General features: G+C 43.1%; 1 protein-coding gene across 1 annotated transcript in view; it reads right to left on the bottom strand.

The window, feature by feature from the left end:
• The window catches only part of LOC105465157 (solute carrier family 1 member 4), a 35,321-nt gene that overhangs the window by 6,737 nt on the left and 8,007 nt on the right, over positions 1 to 20,577 (bottom strand). Inside the window, exons 2-5 of the mRNA XM_011713431.3 lie at positions 15,617 to 15,659; positions 13,054 to 13,116; positions 6,104 to 6,270; positions 434 to 667 (exon numbers count right to left, since the gene is read on the bottom strand). Of these exons, the coding sequence (XP_011711733.2) occupies positions 434 to 667; positions 6,104 to 6,270; positions 13,054 to 13,116; positions 15,617 to 15,659 (507 nt within the window). The remainder of the gene's footprint in view (positions 1 to 433; positions 668 to 6,103; positions 6,271 to 13,053; positions 13,117 to 15,616; positions 15,660 to 20,577) is intronic.

Raw genomic sequence — 20,577 nt, 5'->3', positions numbered from 1 at the left:
AGGGACTGGCAGCTGGGCTAACTAATGATCTGCTGACCTCTAAGGCATAAGAGGGAGAAGAGAATGAGGTCACTTCAGTAGAATAGTAAATGAAACAAAAACCCACCCCAGGGGAATACAGAAAAGCTGTGGGGCTGGTCATTTTAAGAAATCACGTGAGGCTCGGTGTGACTGTGCATGCCTGTAATCCCAGCTACTCGGGAGGCCGAGGTGAGAGGATCACTTGAGCCCAGGCGTTTGAGACCAGCCTGGGCAATCATGGGAAGATATTGTCTCTTAAAAAAGAAAATAAATAAATAAATAACAGAAGACCGATTTAGAGTTTTCCAGGAATTGAAGTATATCAAGACACTGGTTGTGCATCTACCACTGGGCTCACCTGCTTCCATGTTGATATGGCTCAGAGCAGTGAAGAGACCCAAAACCCACTCACCTGGAGCAGGTAGCAAATGCTGTCGCAAATGGGGCGAGGAGGCCCAGGAGGAATCTGAATGGGTTTTTTCGTGTGAAAACAAAATAAATAAGTGGCAGAACAATTCCTCCGTGAATAACATGGCCCAATATAGATGCGAAGATGTATTTCCCCAGGCTGGTCACCAGCACGATGATGTCTTTCATTTCCACAATCTTGCTTCCAACAAGGAACATGATGCCCACAGGTACGTACCTAGGGCACAAGCACAGGGTACTCATCAGTAGGGGATAAGGCCGGGGTGAGAGATGCAGGCCCTTCCTGATGCAGAAGACAGGGACTTTCAACCAGGCCATCTTCATCTCTCCCTGGGATAACCCCGAGGAACCGAAACGGTCAGGGTTATACCATCCCCATTTTACAGGCCGTGAGACTGGGTAAAATGAGGATGACCACTTACCAAGGGTAACGGAGTCAGGACCAGAACCCAGACGTCTTTCCCCTTGGATGCAGTAGGATGCTACCAGTCACAGGGATTCCCAGGAGGAAAGGCAAGGAAATCGAGATCAAAGCCTCCAGGATTGTGAGCCTGACTTTTGGCTTTGCTCAGGCTTGTTCTGAGAACTTAGAAACACAAAAGACTAACACCTATTTCACAGAGTGGCTGTGATACAAAATTGAGCCAAAGCTAGGACTTCTGTGAAGTTTTAAAGTCTTTGTGGCTTAGACAACATGATTCCGTGGGAAAAAGTCATTAACAATGACACTCTGGGAACACGCCTGGAGCGTGAGAGTTTTTTAAAGGCAGGATGGGAAGGAATGGACTGTGGGAGCTACAAAGAACAAAAGTCAGTTGTTTTGAATTAATATAAATTCAGGAAGAACTTTCTAACTGCTGACTTTATTTGTAAATTTTAATTGTGTAGGTAATAATTTCACATAGTTCAAATTTCAAGGGATACAAAAGAGTGAATAGAGTGAAATCTCCGTCTCATCTGTCTCCCAAGCACCCAGATTTCCCCTCCCTGGAGACAATGTCACTGGTTTCTTGAGTTTTCTTTCTAGAGATATTCTAAGCAGTAATTATTAATTAAAAACCCGATAGTAATACATGAATACATTCTCCTTTCAAAAAATTAAAACATAGATGACACCAAAATCCTCTTTAAGTACCATCCTCAATCAGGACCCTCCTCAAATAACCACTCCTACCTCCTATGCAATTAGATACATAGGTATGTATTTAAATCTGTGTGTTTATTTCTTTTTCACCCTATATTATATCTTTGAAATCTCTTCATATCAATACATGGAAATCTACCCCATTCATTTTTTATTGTGGTAAAATATACATAACATAAAATTTACCATCTTAATCATTTTTAAGTGTAGAGTTCAGTGGCATGAAGCTCATTCACATTCTTGTGCAACTATCATCACTATCCAAATCCAGAACTTTTCCATCATCCCAAACTTTGAAATCATTAAACATAATGGCCTATTTTCCCCTCCTCTCAGCTCCTGAGAATCACCATTCTACTTCCTATCTCTCTGAATTTGACTATTCTAGGTACACAAAGGTAGAATCATACAGTATTTGTCCTTTTGTGTCTGGGTTATTCCACTTAGTATGATGTCTTCGGACTTCATCCACATTGGAGCATGAGTTAGAATTGTACTCCTTTCTGAGGCTGAATAATATTCTATTGTATGTCTGTATCTCACTTTGTTTGTCCATTCATCCACTAATGGACACTTGGGTTGTTTCCACCTTTACCTCATTGTCTTTAAATATTGTCTTCAGAATGGAAATACCATAGGTTACTTTATCATCATCCTGTTGGTGGACGTTTAAGTTGTTCCCAGGTTTGTCATTACAAACAACACTGCAAACATGCTTCGTGGTGCCCACATGCCTTTGTTCTCTAGGTAGAGATGCTAAGAAGTGAACTGCTGAGTTATGGGATGTGTACATTTTAAATTTCAGTAGATACTGCCCTATTGTTCTCCAAAGTGGTTATTCCATATCACATTCCCACCAGCAGTCCAGGAGAATAATCTTTCCTCTGCAACAGTGGTTCTTATGCAGGGATGATTTTGTTTGGAAGACAGTTTGGTTGTCACAACTTTCGGGGCATGGTGCTAGTGGCATCAAGCAGGTGGGGGCCAGGATAGTGCTAAACATCCTACAGTCACGAGACAGCCTCCCACAAAGACTGATCAGCCCAAAATGTCAATAGTGTCATGGTTGAGAAACCTCACCCTCACTGTTATCAATGCCCGATAAAACCAAATTTTCATTTCCCTGTTTCTAATGAGGTTGAGCATCCCTTAAAACATTTACTGGTCATCAGGTTTCACATACTTTGTCCATTTTCTGATATTTCATATACTTTGTCCATTTTCTGATAGTTTGTTCAGTGATTTTTCTTTTTCAGTAATCAGAACTCTTTTTTTCTATATATACAGGATGCAAATATATATATCAGTTTTTAGAAATGAATGTCTTGACTTTTAACTTTGTTCGAATTATCTTTTGCATGCAGACTTTTTATATTTTGATGTGGTTAAGTTTAGCAGCTTTTTATGGCTTTTGCTTTTTATATCTTGTTTAGGAAGACTTTTCCTGCCTCTATATTTTCTTCTAATATTTTCAGAAGACTCCTCTCTTTCTTTTGTTCTTTTCTTCCTTCCTCCCTGAATAGTTTAATCCAGGAGTTAGCAGTGTGAGTTTTTGTAAATAAAGTTTTATTGGAACATAGTCATGCTCTTTCATTTACGAATTGTGAATAGGTACTTCTCTCCTACAGTGGCAGAGTTGGGTAGTTGCAATAGAGAACATGTGGCTTGCAAAGTTGGCTGACTCTGGATTTAATACATCTGAAAGTTATTTCTGTGAATAGTGTAGGGTAGACAGGTACTAGGGTTTTGGAGTGGGTAATTAGTAAAGGAAAGACTTCATGAAGAAAGTGGTAATACTGACAATGTCTCCCACACTTGGTTGAGATCCCTTAACTAGTTAAGGCATTTTAAACTTCAATTCTGTGTAATATACATTTCTGAGCAACAGGTCTCTCGCTCTCTTGCTGCAGTTAGACATTCAGCAGGATCTGCCTTACTGAATACCTGCTTATGTGACTGGTACATCAAATTGAAGGAAAGACTAAATTGGTTTCCAGAATAAAAGCAAATGTCCAGCCGGGTGCGGTGGCTCACGCCTGTAATCCTAGCACTTTGGGAGGCTGAGGTGGGCAGATCACCTGAGGTTGGGAGTTTGAGACCAGCCTGACCAACATGGAGAAACCCTGTGTCTACTAAAAATACAACATTAGCCAGGCGTGGTGGCACATGCCTATAATCCCAGTTACTTGGGAGGCTGTGGCAGGAGAATCGCTTGAACCTGGGAGGCAGAGGTTGCGGTGAGCTGAGATTGTGCCATTGCACTGCAGCCTGGGCAACAAGAGTGAAACTCCATCTCAAAAACAAACAAAACAAAACAAAAACAAAACAAAAAGCAAATGTCCTAACATAGGAGTATCAGTGATATGGTTTGGATTTGTGTCCTCACCCAAATCTGATATCGAATTGTAATCCCTCGACTTCCCCGTCTTTCTTCCTCCTACTCTGGCCATGTGAAGACCTGCCTGCTTCCCCTTCACCTTCTGCCATGCTTGTAAGTTTCCTGAGGCCTCCCCAGCCATACTTTCTGTATAGCCTGTGGAACTGTGAGCCAATTAAATCTCTCTTCTTTATAAATTACCCAGTTTCAGGTATTTCTTTATAGCAGTGTGAGAACAGACTAATACAGTTTCTATTTTTACTTTTAAATTTAATTTAGTTGTTTATATTTTGTAGAGATAGGGCCTCACTTTGTTGCCCAGGCTGGTTTTGAACTCCTGAGATCAAGCAATACTCCGGCCTTGGCCTCCCAAAGTGCTGGGATTACAGGCATGAGCCACTGCGCCTGCCCCAATTTCTTTTTTTTAGTCTAAACTTTGGAAAATATTAATATTTTAGACTTAAAAAAAGCCAAGAAAAGAACTTGACATCTAAACACATTTTCTTTTCTGAAAATGTCAGTTCTCTCCCTAGAACAACAATCACATAAAATGGCATTGGCAATGATAGAGTCAGGCTCTGGAATTTTCAGATTGAACAAGAGAAACATCACTGGTAGGGGGTCTAAACGTAGCCTCCCATTCCATTTCAAACTTCTCCTAAAATCAGTCCAGCTGTCACCCAGCACTATCTGACAGAGAGAAGTTCTGGGATCTTTAAGGGTTGAAAATAAGGAAAATGCTTTGTGCATGGAAGGAGAAACTAGTTCTTAACAATTAAGTAGAAGCAGCTGGGTGCAGTGGCTCACGCCTGTAATCCCAGCACTTTGGGAGGCCAAGGCAGGCAGATTGCCTGAGGTCAGGAGTTAGAGACCAGCCTGGCCAACATGGTGAAACCCTGTCTCTACCAAAAATACAAAAATTAGCCGGGCTTGGTGGCGGGTGCCTGTAATCCCAGCTACTTGGGAGGCTGAGGCAGGAGAATCACTTGAACCCAGGAGGCAGAGGTTGCAGTGAACCGAGATCACATCACTGCACTCCAGCCTAGGCAACAGAGAGAGGCTCTGTCTCAAAAAAAAAAAAAAAAAAAAAAAAAAAAAAAAAAAAAAATTTAAGTAGAAGCCACAGAGGTCTAGTTTGGGTAAAACAGCAGGATAAAGCTTATGAGAGATTGATACTGGAATTGGTGTGATTTCTGAGAAGTTGCTTTGAGGGAGCTGGTCAAATTTTTACCTTTTAGCCAAGAATCAATCTAAGAATTGTTACTTAACAATCATGCTTTCATTGATATCACACAAAGAAACACTTACAAATTAAAAGCCTACATAAAAGGGCCAGGCGCAGTGGCTCACACCTGTAATCCCAGCACTTTGGGAGGCTAAGGCGGGTGGATCACCTAAGGTCAGGAGTTTGAGACCAGCTTGGCCAACGTGGTGAAACCCCGTCTCTACTAAAAATAAAAAAAATTAGCTGGGTGTGGTGGCAGATGCCTGTAATCCCAGCTTTTCGGGAGGCTGAGGCAGGAGAATCGCCTGAACCCAGAAGGAGGAGGTTGCAGGGAGCCGAGATCGTGCCACTGCACTCCAGCCTGGGCAACAAGAGCAAAACTCTGTTTCAAAAAAAAGCCTGCATAAAAGAAGAGCATTCCAACTTATATATGCATGGGGTGAAGATGGACTTGTCCTCGTCCTCCATGCTGTGAACTACCATAGTAAAGGGTCCCTTTGAAGCTTGAAGTCTATCATTTTCAGATAAGTGAACCTTATTTCACACAACAGATAGCAAACTAATGGAATTCACTGCCCCACAAGATGACAAGGGCAACCCACATGAACTGGCTGGTGGTAGGAACCCATAAACGGATCCCGGTGATGGAAACACCAAGGGGTCAGTGTGGACACTGAGGAAATGACTGGTAACTGTGGTGCATGCCTGGCTCTCTGAGGTCCTGGACAAGAGGAGAAACTGTCTCCACTTCTATCATCCCCTGTACCAAACCTGGCCTGTGGTGCATCAACCACATACACAGCATTGTGCCAGGTGGCCCCACATAGGCACCTAGAACAGCAAGGTGGACTCTTCTCTGGATGGCAGGAGGAAGGAGAGAGACAGTAGACGGCAGGGCAGCACTCACCACATAATCCAGGACACCAGCACCATCGTCGCCTCATTGAGGGAATTGAAGAAACGGATGAGGTCTTCTCCTTCGGAGCCTAGTTTCTTTAAGGCCACTCCTAACACCAGAGCAAACAGGACCAATCCTAAAATGTTCATCCCTTCGATCTCAGTGCCTATGGGGATCTGCAGGATCAAAGAGGATAGAACAAGTTTACAACAGATGAGTGAGAATTAAAGATGTATTTGCTTGGTGTCCCCACCAGACTGAAATACTGTGCCCAGAATGAGAAAAGGCTCATATTTTATTTAACCGTTAGCAACTCTGCAAATAAAGGGGTAGGAAACTTAAGGGGAGATGTAGTCTGAGGACACAGAAAGCCAAGAAGCAAAAATTTCATCTAGCTGTTAACTCTGAAAGCTGCTCAAAAATGGCATAGGTTAAAGTGGAAGGTAATGGGCTCCCTGTCATGGGGATATATTCAAGTAGGGGTTGGACAGCCACCTCACAGGGTTGCTTTTAAAAGAAGAGCTGGTTAGTCAAAAGTTCCTTCAGGCTGGGCACGGCGGCTCACACCTGTAATCCCAGCACTTTGGGAGGCCAAGGCCAGTGGATCACCTGAAGTCAGGAGTTTGAGACCAGCCTGGCCAACATGGTGAAACCCTGTCTCTGCTAAAAACACAAAAATTAGCTGGGCATGGTGGCAGGTGCCTGTAATCCCAGCTACTTGGGAGGCTGAGGCAGGAGAATCACTTGAACCCAGGAGGCAGAAGTTGCAGTGAGCTGAGATCATGCCATTGTACTCCAGCCTGGGCGACAGAGCGAGACACTGGCGCCCCCGCAAAAAAAAAATTCCTTCAGATAACAAATCAGTGACTGTAACTTTGACTCCTAAATGTCCAGAGTTTTGTTGTGAGGCTCTTACAGTGACCTCATAACCGATAAACTTCACAGAAGGTTTTCATGATCAACATGAACTTTTTCAGGATACTCTTTCCTAAATCACTGACTTAAAATGCATAGACATACTGTATTCTTAATTTTTTCAGGCAATGCTGAATCTCCTTACTGCAAGCATATATCAGACAAACATTTTATCCCACCAACACACGTTATGAAATAATCGTTGGTGTTCCCTAGCTCTTAATAGCTTGAGCGCAAAGGCTGGGCCCTAGCCCAAGTGTCTGGCAAATGATGGGTACTCAAAATCATCACAAATTTCTTTCTAAATACTTTTCTAATTTCCATAACTGGAGATACCTAGGTGGCTGGTGTGATTCACATGAAATGTACCAAAAGCCATGGATTCATATATATCATAAAAATTGTGATGGGGTAGCTTTTCATTTTCTTCCAACTTTTCTTTCTTTCTTTTTTGACAGAGTTTTGGTCTTGTTTCCCAGGCTGGAGTGCAATGGGGCGATCTCGACTCACCACAACCTCCGCCTCCTGGGTTCAAGCGATTCTCCTGCCTCAGCCTCCCCAGTAGCTGGGATTACAGGCATGCGCCACCACGCCCAGCTAATTTTGTATTTTTAGTAGAGAAGGGGTTTCTCCATGTTGGTCAGGCTGGTCTCGAACTCTCAACCTCAGGTGATCCGCCTGCCTCAGCCTTCCAAAGTGCTGGGTTTACAGGCGTGAGTCACCACGCCCAGCCTTTCTTCCAACTTTTCATTGTGAGGACAATCTTCACCGTATAGGGCGCTTTTGTTTATGTTGATAGATATCACTTATAGAGGAGCAGCAATAATAGTAATTAGGGAGCCCTGGCTTTGGAGCCTGACTTTCACTACTTCCTAGTTGTGGGAGTCTAGGTAAGTTACTTAACCTAGGTAAATTACTTAACCTCTTCGTGACTCAGTTCCTCATTTATAAAACGGAGATAGTAACAGTAGCTAATATGTAAAGCTGCTATGAAGAATAAATACGTTAATGTATGTAAAGTACTTAGGCTGTGTCTGGCAAATGAAAACCAACAACTATTATTATATTAATGGAATATCTTGGAGATCATTCTAGGCTCACTATCTGGAGTGTCTTCCTCTTAAAATGTTATTTTAATTCCACAGACAATAAGACGACTGTTTTTATTTATTTTTTTGGAGACAGGGTCATCCAGGCTGAAGTGCAGTGGCGCAAACACTGCAGCCTTGATCTCCAGGGTCTAAGCAATCCTCTTCCCTCAGCCTCCTGAGTAGCTGGGACCACGGCATGCGCCACCATGCCAGGCTAGGTTTATTTATTGATTTTGTAGAGAGATGGGATCTCCCTGTATTGCCCAAACCAGTCTCGAACTTCTGGGCTCAAGTGATTCTCTCAACTCAGTCTCCCAAAGTGTTATTATTACAGGTGTGAGCCACTGCACCCGGCCAAGACTTCTGAATATCACTACTGTCTCCTGGGACTTGATTTATTGAAGCTGGGTGCAGTGGGTACAGCTGAAAGCTGGGGGAGAGAGACGATTTGGGGAATTTAGTGCTGGCTCTGTTACTGACCTACTAGGATTCTATGAGCTGGATGGCTAACACCTGGTGTTGACCTTGGGGCTGTCAACTCACGCTTTTTGATAATGTCCCAAGTCCTAATTGGAATTGGTCAAGATTCAATGAAACCAGAGAATTCAATTATTATTTGAAAGTTGGTTTTAATATCACATGTTCTCATATGTGGGAGCTAAAAATGTGGATCTCATGAAGACAAAGAGTAGATTGGTGGTTACTAGAGGCCAGGAAGGGTAGGGGGGAAAGGGGACAAAGAGTAGTTGATTAATGGATACAAATGTACAGGTCGATAGAAGAAATAGACCTAGTGTTTGATAGTTCAGTAGGGTGACTATATTTTACAATAATTTACTGTACATTTCAAAATAGCTAGAATAATTATAATATTTCTATCACAAAGAAAGGACAAATGTTTAAGGTGATGGACATCACAAGTATGCTGATTTGACCTTTACAAATTATATGAATGTATTACATTATCACATGTACCCCCAAACTATGCACATTTATTATGTAATTTATTACATCAGTAAGAAAATTGTTTTAACAATTAAAAAAGAGAGCTGGTTTTAGCAGGTCTGCAATTCTAAGTTGTGGCATTTGAGGTCAGGCAGTTCCAGATTTCGAACCAACTCTCAGATTTGAGGACAATTACAATAATTTTTCCAATGAAATGACTCCCTTTCTGTAGAGGAGGGTTTGGAGCAAGGTATGCTGGCTGTAACACACCTGGGCAAACTTAGCATTGGGTGGGGCGAGGGGACTACAAACAACCAGAGTTGCATCCCGGGCAGTCTCGCTGGTGCACCTTTGCAGATTCTGTTCCTGCTGCCTACATCACTCTTCCCCCACATCTACCCCATAGCTCCTCCCTCACCCGATCAGAAGACCTCCCTGACCACTCTGCTAAAATAGTACCCATCACCACACACACACACACACACACACACACACACACACACACACACACACTTCCTGTCTATTTGCCCTGCTTTAATGTTCTTCTTGGTGCCTATCACTGGCTGACATATACTTATTTATTACATGATTCCCTCCACTAGAACATGAGCTTTGTAAGAGCAGGGTTTTGATTGTATTGAGCACTACCGGAGTCCAGCACCTGGGAAGGGCACCTGGCTGTTGCCAGTAAATCACTGTTTAATGAATTAATGATTCAACTAAAGCCTAAGAGGAGTGTGTCTGTGGCAAGTTATTACATGGGATCAAAGTGGGCAGGGAAGATAGAGCCACGGGTCAGAGGCACCCTTCCAAGTGTCCTTGAGCCTCTGGGTCCTTGATTGATTTAGTTCTTTTTAGAGACAAAGTCTCCCTCTGTTGCTGTCTAGAGTACAGTAATCTTAAACTCCTTGGCTCAAGGGATCCTCCTACTTCAGCCTCCCAAGTAGCTGGTACTACAGGCACACACCACCATACCTGGCTAGTATAGAAAATATATTTTTTTAGATACGGGGTCCCACTATGTTGCCCAAGCTGGTCTCAAATTTCTGGCTTCATGCAATCCTCCCATCTCAGACTTCTGAGTCATTGACATTACAAGCGTGAGTCACCATGCCTGGCTAGGTCCTTGACTTTTCATTCTGTCACCAACATCCCATCCTTGGGGACAAGGCCCACACCTGCTATGCCTTTATACAGTGTTCTTGCCACAGGGTTTAGGAAAGGCTGGAACCAGCGAGGACACACTGCTCCGCCTTCTTTCGTTCTTTTTTTCTTTTATTTATTTTTTTGAGACGGAGTCTTGCTCTGTCGCCCAGGCTGGAGTGCAGTGGCACGATCTCAGCTCACTGCAAACTCTGCCTCCTGGGTTCAAATGATTCTCCTGTCTCAGCCTCCCAAGTAGCTGAGATTACAGGTGCCCACCACCATGCCTGGCTAATTTTTATATTCTTAGTAGAGATGGGGTTTCACCATGTTGGCCAGGCTGGTCTGGAACTCCTGACTTCAGGTGATCTGCCTGCCTTGGCCTCCCAAAGTGCACCCAGCCTCTTTCTTAAAGCCTGACTCCTTAAATGCCTGGGTGAAATTTACAGTGGAGGCAAGTGTATGTCAGCTGAGATGGATGCTCACAGGTAACCAGCATTTCCACTGGAGAAGTCACAGCAGCCATATTTGCCAGAACTTAAAGTTATTGCAGAGACAATTAGTGTTCTAGCATTTACTCATCACTCTTGGTTTCCTTCTATTTATTTATTTAGACATAGTTTTGCTCTGTTGCCCAGGCTGGAGTGCAGTGGCACAATCGTGACTGACTGCAGCATCGACCTCCCAGGGTCAAGTGATCCTCCTACCTTGGCCTCCCAAGTAGCTGAGACTATGGACATGTGCCACCATGCCTGGCTAATTTTTATTTATTTTTTAGTTTTTGTAGAGATGGGGTCTCACTATGTTGCCCAGACTGGTCATGAACTCCTGGGCTCAAGCAGTCCTCCTTTCTTGGCCTCCCAAAGTGCTGGGATTATAGGCATAAGCCACTGCACCCGGCCAATAATTAGTTTTTTTTTTTTTTTTTAAAAACTGGCCAAAATGGCCTTGATCAACCTTGGAAGACCATAATTTCAAGTAATTTGTAGTGGGGATATGAAATCCTACCCGATCAGGTCGTCCTAAGGCTCAAATGAAATAACGTTGGAAAGTGTCTGTGCCAAGAAGGTGGCATGCAGAAGTGAGCCACTTATCTGGAAAGCAGGCCTAGCTGATACCCACATCCCAATGAGCCCAGCTGTGGAATCCAGGGCCTGTCAGAACGGGCCCAGCTGGACTTCCAGCCACGTCCTCTGGCCAGACAGAGGGAAGTGACCTCCATTTTTTAAAATCAAGAACCACTGATTGGATTCACATTTATGAACGGGGGGATATCATTCACTAGGGGACTTTTGGAATGTGTGTGGGCACTTTGGTTGTCATAATGATTGTGGTGTGTTAGTGGGAAATAGTAGGCAGGGTACTAAGAATGCCAACTGTTCTGAAATGTTCAGGCAACAAAATGCAGACTTTCCTACATCCCCCAGGCCTCAGAGCATCCTATCAGACAGTCATATAGGGAGAAAAAGCTGTTTAAAATGCACTGAGCCACTTTGGGAGGCTGATCACGAGGTCAGGAGATCGAGACCATCCTGGCTAACACAGTGAAACCCCGTCTCTACTAAAAAATACAAAAAACTAGCCGGGCTAGGTGGCAGGCGCCTGTAGTCCCAGCTGCTCAGGAGGCTGAGGCAGGAGAATGGCGTAAACCCGGGAGGTGGAGCCTGCAGTGAGCTGAGATCGCGCCACTGCACTCCAGCCAACAGAGCGAGATTCCGTCTCAAAAAAAAAAAAAAAAAAAAAAAAAAAATACACTGAGCTAGAATTAACTCCATTTTACCCATAAATATTTTTTCTGCATAGTTTTAGTATTCACTGGATTTTCCAAGAATATCAAGTGGATGTAAACTGAAGGAAGACTTTATTTTGTTCTGAACTTCAACAAGTGTTATTTGCCATTTTAGAATAATATCCAAGTCACTAGTGTGAGACATAATGTTGGTCTGCACTTGTAGCTGTTGCTTTTGGGGTAATTCTGTATACATATACAAAAATATTTATTTAGCATGTATTTCAAAATATGTGGAAAAATAGCAAAAAATGTGCCAACAATATTGAGTTGACTTCTATCTCACTGCTTTTAAATCTCAATTTATTTATTCTAAGTAATGCAAGCATCTGAAAACTTCATTATGTCTTCTAGTATAGTTGTATATTTACATGGTAAAATATGGATCATTTTATTAGAAATTATTTTTATTTCTCCCTTATATTATGTTGATTTTTAAAAAATGTAATAGGTGTAGGGGTAGTTTAAATCACTCATTAATTACATTTCCAGATGGTAGAAAAGGTTTTATAAAATGTTTTCTGGGGCCAGGCACAGGCTCACACTTACAATCCCAGCACTTCGGGAGGCAAAGGTGGGAGGATTATGTGAAGCCAGGAGAGTTCAAGGCCAGACTTGACAACATGGTGAAACTCCATCTCTACAAAACATTAAAAAAAAAAAAAATTAGCTGAGCATGGTGGCACACGCCTATAGTCCCAGCTACTCGGGAGGCTGAGGCAGAAGAATGAGTTGAGGCCAGGAGTTCAGTGCAGTGAGCCATGATCACACCACTGCACTCCAGCCTGGGCAACAGAGCGAGACCCTGTTTCAAACAAACAAACAATGAATAAATCAACAAACAAAATGTTTTACGGATCCTCTGAGGATTGCAGTGCTTTGAGAGCAACACGGTGTTTGGCTGTGTTGGTAAACAACCAAAGGAGCAAACCTAACCTGTTCGCTCCAAATAGCCCATTCAAACCCCAAAGTTTTCGGCCCAGCTGGGAAAAAGACACATCCTGTATGCTCCTTCAATTAAGAAATAAGATTTGCTTTAGACATATTTTTACAAGTGACCTTATAAAAAGCTTTACCTTTTCATGGGTTACATTTCCAGAGCTGCTGTTGTGGGTCACGACTTTATAATCGGTTGCATACTGTGATCAAGAGGAAAAAAAAAATCCACTGTTAGTGCACAGGTGAAGACTGACCTAGAGGAACCAAGGGCACTGCTGTGCTCTCGCTACTTCTGTCACTAATCACACTGAGTGTCCTGGGCATTCCTCACTTGGCTGGCCTGACAAGAGCCTCTGAGAACTGTACAAAAGCTACATTAGGACCAAGCCAGCAGATACTTCAAGACATCTCTGGGTTGCTTAGTGTCCCACGGAAACAGGGAGAATTTGCTTATGTTCTTTGGGCAATGGTTTGGAGAAGAAAGGCTGCACAATTTTATGCTGATAGTTTGATATTTCCTTAGCCTTATATGTCATATTATTTGAATAACCTTGGCATTAACTCCATAATGTCAAAGTTCATTTTTCATTGTATCATTTTATTTTCATTGATTTATTTACGCCCCACTTTGTTCTAGAATGTATTTGAGCATGACTGCTTCTACTGTCTGTTTCTAATCTGGTTTGAGCCTCCACTCTTGAAAGTCAGGGACGTGAGGCAAGATGGCATTGTTTAGCTGAGTCTTCAGGGGGACTCAGTTAACAGAAGTGAGGTGTCTCTCTAGCTTTGGTCCCCTGGTTGATTTCACATGCTTCTGCATGGTGCACATAGGTGTCTCCCTGTGGCAGTATGTACTAACAAGTGGAATCTGTTAGGACAGTCCTTCCCGGCCCCTTTGAAGGGCATCTGGTCCCTGAACTGTCAGGAGGAGGCAATTAGGAAGTATAGACTCAAAGGCCTGCTTTCTGCCTGCTTTTGCTGGGCTCTGGTTTCTCTCAGCTTTATCAGTGTTACAGAAAGGCAGAGGTGTTCAAACAAACCCACCCACCTCCTCTGTGACAGGTACTAAAAAAAAGTCCCATACACCTATATTTTTTTCCTACCTCACATTATATATACAAGTCACTCCTGTGCTTATATGCAGATCAAAAAACAAAACAAAACAAAAATGAGAGGTTTAAGTCGAAACAGAAAAGTGTTTGCTTGTAAGATTAGACCACATAATCTAGGCCTTTATATTCTTTCTCTGTATAAAGAATTGTCACAGGGATGTTACTTGCAGCATTGCCAAAAAATAGGGGAAAACCAGAAACAACCTGAACATCCATCAGCGGGGGACTAGTAGAGGAGAATTATGTTATGCTCTTATAGCGGAATACTCTACAGCCATGGCGTCATGCAGAAGGGTAGCTACCGACATGAGAAAATATTCACAATATACTGCCTTAAAAAAACAGCAGGCTATGAAGCGACACGTGTAGTGTGTGTATATACTATGTATGCTTTTAATTAATTAATTAGTTAATTAATTTAGAGATAGAGTCTCACTCTGTTTCTAATCTGGTTTGAGCCTCCACTCTTGAAAGCCAGGGACGTGAGGCAAGATGGCATCGTTTAGCTGTTGCCTAGGCTGGAGTACAGTGGTGTGATCTCAGCTCACTGCAACCTCCACCTCCCAGGTTCAAGCAATTCTCCTGTCTCAGCTTCCTGGGTGGCTGAGATTACAGGCGCATGCCACCATACCTGGCTGATTTTTGTGTCTTTCATGGAGATGGTGTTTCACCATGTTGGCCAGGCTGGTCTCGAACTGCTGACCTCAAGTGATCTGCCCGCCTTGGCCTCCCAAAGTGCTGGGATTACAGGCATGAGCCACCGCACCCAGACGGTATGCTTATTTTTAAAATGTATGTGTATACAGTCATAGAAAATACACATCTGAAAGAGGTATACCAAAAGAATGGGTAGCTCTAGACAGTGTCTGTGGATAATTTTTGTTTTGTTTTGTTTTCTTTTTTTTTTTGAGACGGAGTCTCGCTCTGTAGCCCAGGCTGGAGTGCAGTGGCCGGATCTCAGCTCACTGCAAGCTCCGCCTCCCGGGTTCACGCCATTCTCCGGCCTCAGCCTCCCGAGTAGCTGGGACTACAGGCGCCCGCCACCTCGCCCGGCTAGTTTTTTTTGTATTTCTTAGTAGAGACGGGGTTTCACCATGTTAGCCAGGATGGTCTCGATCTCCTGACCTCGTGATCCGCCCATCTCGGCCTCCCAAAGTGCTGGGATTACAGGCTTGAGCCACCGCACCCGGCCAATTTTTGTTTTCTTACACTTCTTTGTATTTTAATTTTTTTTTGCAATGAGCACATATTATCTTTATAATCAGAAAAAAAGATAAAAGTGTATTTTTTTTAAGTCTATAATATTTAAGACATCCCCAAAATGTGATTTGAGGGTATTTCTTAGGTGATGTAAAAAAATTTTGGAACCAGTGGGACATTTTGGAAAGTTTTATTTGTTCAGTCTTTATTTATTTTGTTGTTGTTGTTTTTTAACTCTAGGTACCCATTTATTAAAGTTTAGGCCAATCTTACCAAGTTTTGTTAACACCACCGTCTCTCCCTGTTCTACCTGACCTAACTCCATAGCAGTAATTTAAATATTTCTTCCAACAAGGTTTCATATTTTTAGCAAAGTATCAAGCCTTACCGTATGGAAAGCTGCAACCACAAGATTTGAGGGAAACAGGTTTCTGTTGGAAAAGAAAGCATTCTGTCAGTATTCTTTTAAAACAACTTTTTAGAGATGAGGTCCCTGTTGCCCAGGCTGGAGTGCAGTGGTGTGATTGCAGCTCACTGCAGACTTGAACTTTTGGGCTCAAGTGATCCTCCCCAAAGTGTTGGGACTACAGGCATGAGCCATGGTACCTGGCTTCATCAGTATTCTTAAAATTCAGTGTACAAAGTATCTGCTTTGAGATGTCCACTTCTAAAACCCTAACACGGTGTTCTCTCTCCACCCTCAGCTGACACTGCATCTTTTGCTTGATTTAAGCACCCTAACTGTGCCTGCGGTGCTGGGCCACAGTAGATACTTTGAAGCCACTGATTTTCGTTTTTGTCTTTCTCATGGTACTCCTTGATATCTGAGCTTAACTGTGTCCAACCAAGTCTATAACTGCATTGCTTTCCTCTCACCTAGAGGTTAGGTACCATTGCAGTGGTGTGCAGTGTCGAGTGGTGCTGCCCACTAGTGAAATCCAAGGGCATTTTTGTTGTTACAAAATTGAGGCATTCTTGAATTGGGGGGAGTGTGTGGGGACAAATGCCAGGTCCCACACATTTGTCCTGTTCAGTGCAGTAGAGTCCTGTATAATGAATTGTCTCAAGGCCTTCCCATGTCCTTCATGACATACCTGTAGATAAGAACCTTATCTATAATTACTGAAGACTAAACTAATTCCAAAACAAGGTTCCTTTTTTCACAATTTGAACATACACTGAATTTTCCAGAAATGTAATGACTTGCAAATTATGGGATGATTTTTGTTTTGTTTTGTTCAGAATGTTTCCAAATGTTATTCGTCTTCCTGGAAAATCACACCACCAGGGCAAATTGTAGAATCTTAGTCCTTAATTTCACACCCAGTGTCAAGTAACAGTCTGCATTTAGAATTATCTCATTAGCAATGATTCTGCGTTCAGGAGCAAGCATTCAACCACTTTATCTTAGAGCATGCATATATTGAAACACATTGTTTTATTATAATTATTTTCTTTTTTGTATATTACAGTTACATCATATTGATATTTTGAAATTATGTGGGCAGGGACATTTTATTTATGGATTTCATCTTAGAATTAAGGATATTATAAACATTTGTTGTGAAAGGAGGGCAATCGACCTGATGGAGCCCAAAATCTGTTCATGCAAATAGTTTTACTGAGGGCTCTGTGTAGGATGCTGGTCTTGATATACAAGAAATTCTATTCCAGCTGACAGTCCATTTGTTCTCACTTCCTGCAAGAAGAGTAAGTCTAGAAGAGCAAAAGGCTCTGAATCATTCTTAACAATTTGTGTCAAACTTATCCACTAATTCTTACTTCTATAAGAAGCTGGGTTGCTCACCCGGATCTCCAGGTAACTATTTGCAGTGCATTGGGTTTCAGAGGTAGGCAGGTCTGGCTGCAACCCAGCTGTGGCAGGCAGAGTCTAAGATGGCCTCCTGGTATTCACACCTTTGGGTAATCCCTTTAGTGTGGGTGGACCTATGACTTGCTTCTAATGAACAAATGCAGCAAAGGTGATGGGATGTCCCATCCATGATTTGGTTACATAAGGTTGTAGCTTCCATTGTGCTAGCTGACTCTTCTTATTGTCTTCTGCTTGCATGCTTTGATGAAGCAAAGGCCCATGCAAGGGCCTTTGGAAAGGCCCATGAGACTAGAAACTGCAGGTGGTCTGCAGCCAAGAGCCAACTGAGGCTCCCAGTCCAAACTTCAAGGAACTGAATTCTGCCAACAACAACATGACCACAGAGGTGAATCTCTCCCCAGGTGGACCTGTGGATAAGAACCTAGCCCTGACCAACACCTTAATTGCAGCCTTGTAAGAGACTCTGAAGCAGAGGACCCAACTAAACTGTGCCAAGATTCCTGACCCCAGAGAGACTGTAGGATAGTAAATATGTGAGATTTTAAGCTGTTTAAGCTGTTAAATGTGTAGTAGTTTGTTATGCAGCAATAAAGCAGCCAATAAAGTTAATAAGATGCAAAAATCACTGCATTAGAACACTTAGGGTGCTCTCGCAGGACGGCCAGCATATATAGCCTGCAACACAGCGTTTCCCAAACTTGTCCACAGAACCTGAATTGCTTTTAGTATATTTAGAGAATACCAGAGTACATGCTTGCATTTAAGAAGAAAAAATTAATCTTTAGCTGAATTAAGTTGTTGCAAAACTGTGACCAGAAGTTTGATTCTTATCACAGCTAGATTTACTTTTTAAAAAGTAGAAACAGACTGGCAACTTATATTGGCTAGTTTTCAGAGCATAGATGAATAACAACTTACATTTGTTATTATTTCCATTACAAAGCAACTTTCTTACATATTTCAGTCTTGGGGGCTACGTTTGGCATCTCATTTCCATTTTCTGCCCTAGTCAGAAGCAGCAAGGGGCCCTGTGCCAACGTCTCTCTGTTCTGTATCCACCACACAACAATCCTCAGTTGTTGACAGACTGAGCTGCTCTAAGGTTCTCTCTCCATGAGGACCAGGAAGTTCAGAAAAGAGTTGGGTTAGAAGCCCTCCACTTTCCTCATGGGAAACAATTTCCCCGGCAAATACCTCACATCATTCAGGGATTAGCTGTTTCCTCAATTGGTGCAAGCACAGCCTTTCCCACAGCCTTGAAATGCATTCTCTTCTAAAGAGCACAACACTGTTTGTTTAATTTCGTCTATCTGTCCTGCCCAATCTCTTCTTACAAGCAATAACCCAGTACCATCTTACCCAGAACGGGCCCTGTCCTTAACCCAGAACATCTACACTTAACAGCCACTAGCACACCCACCTGTTTTCAGACTGTCTACAGTATCTAGTCTACAAAATCCAATGGGAACAGAGGGGTCCAGAAGCAAAAGAGCAACTTCTATCCCCCCAAAATCAAGTTCCTCAGAAGAATGTGATGTGTTTTGACAGTTTCTGATAAAGTTAAACAGACACTTATCATAGGACTCACCAATTCCATTCCTAGTTTTTTTTTTTGCTTTTTTATTTTGGAAACAGAGTCTCACTCTGTTGCCCAGGCTGGAGTGCAGTGGCAGATCTCAGCTCACTGCAGCCTCTGCCTCCCGGGTTCAAATGATTCTCTTGCCTCAGCCTCCCGAGTAGTTGGGACTACAGGTGTGCACCACCACGCCTGGCTAATCTTTTTTTTTTTTTTTTCTGAGATGGAGTCTCGCTCTGTTTCCCAGGCTGGAGTGCAGTGGCGTGATCTTGGCTCACTGCAAGCTCTGCCTCCCGGGTTCACACCATTCTCGTGCCTCAGCCTCCCGAGTAGCTGGGACTAAAGGCGCCCGCCACCATGCCTGGCTAATTTTGTTTTTGTGTTTTTAGTAGAGATGGGGTTTCACTGTGTTAGCCAGGATGGTCTCGATCTCCTAATCTCGTGATCTGCCCTCCTCGGCCTCCCAAAGTGCTGGGATTACAGGCATGAGCCACTGCGCCCAGTCAATTTTTGTATTTTTAATGCAGCAGGGTTTCACCATGTTGACCAGGCTGGTCTCAAACTCCTGACCTGAAGTGATCTGCCCGCCTTGGCCTCCCAAAGTGCTAGGATTACAGGCGCGAGCCACCATGCCTGGCCCACTGCTAGATATTTAGCCAAGGAATATAAAAACATATGCCTGCAAAAAGGACCTGTATGCATAACAGCATTATTCATAATAGTCAAAAACCCAAATGTCCATCAACAGATGAAGGGATACACAGATTATAAAATATCCATACAACGAAATACCACTTGGCAATAAAAGGAATCCAAGTGGCCGGGCGCGGTGGCTCAAGCCTGTAATCCCAGCACTTTGGGAGGCCGAGACGGGTGGATCACGAGGTCAGGAGATCGAGACTATCCTGGCTAACACGGTGAAACCCCGTCTCTACTAAAAAATACAAAAACCTAGCCGGGCGAGGTGGCGGGCGCCTGTAGTCCCAGCTACTCGGGAGGCTGAGGCAGGAGAATGGCGTGAACCCGGGAGGCGGAGCTTGCAGTGAGCTGAGATCCGGCCACTGCACTCCAGCCTGGGCGACAGAGCGAGACTCCGTCTCAAAAAAAAAAAAAAAAAAAAAAAGGAATCCAAGTGATATACGCAACAACATGGATAATCTCAGCAACTCTGTGCTGAGCAAAACAAGACTGATAAAGAAGAGTACATACTGAATAATTCTGTTGATATAAAACTCTAGAAAAAGCCAAACTAATTTATAGTGATAAAAAGCAGGTCAGTTGCCCGAGGCCAGGGGTGGAGAATGGGGATTGCTGAGAAGAGTTATAGGTGATGGAAAAGTTCAGTATCTTGATAGTGGTGGTGGTCACATGAGTTATCCATTTGTTAAAACTCATGGAACTGTACATTTAAAGTGAGTGCATTTATTGTATATAAATCATACCTTGAAATTGTTTAAAAACTTAACATAAAAATATGGTAATAACTGATAGAGATTTTCCAACTAAAAAATACGTACATTCAATGGGTGGGCTGAACTTTTTTTTAGATTATACAGCTCATTTCTCAGATAACAGTCTCTGGGAAGGACTCTCCTGGTGGCAGTGAGCTGAAGCACGATAGAAAGCATCTTCCTTCACTTTCATCATCTGCTTGCCACAGACCAGGAGCAGGAGCAGTGCCCTCCTGCTGTCACCAAGGGCAAGGAGACGAGGCTGCCAGAGTAAAGCAACATGTTTCTCTGTCCTCTGCTTTCCCTCTCTCCTTTGGCTTTCAGACACGGATGCTGCAGTAAACTCTGGTTCTTACTCTTGAGCTCTCTTCTAATCCAGGATCAGTTGCCTCTCCCGCAAACAATTTTTCTTCCCAGAGCTCTGTCTTCAGGCACTTTCCCAACTCCTCACATTCACACAGTAGCTTCATGGGCTTTTGAAATCAGAC

Source organism: Macaca nemestrina, chromosome 13, assembly GCF_043159975.1.
Source record: "Macaca nemestrina isolate mMacNem1 chromosome 13, mMacNem.hap1, whole genome shotgun sequence".
Classification (NCBI taxonomy): domain Eukaryota; kingdom Metazoa; phylum Chordata; class Mammalia; order Primates; family Cercopithecidae; genus Macaca; species Macaca nemestrina.
The sequence above is the reverse complement of the archived record's forward strand: the minus strand, read 5'-3'. Positions and strand labels throughout refer to the sequence as shown.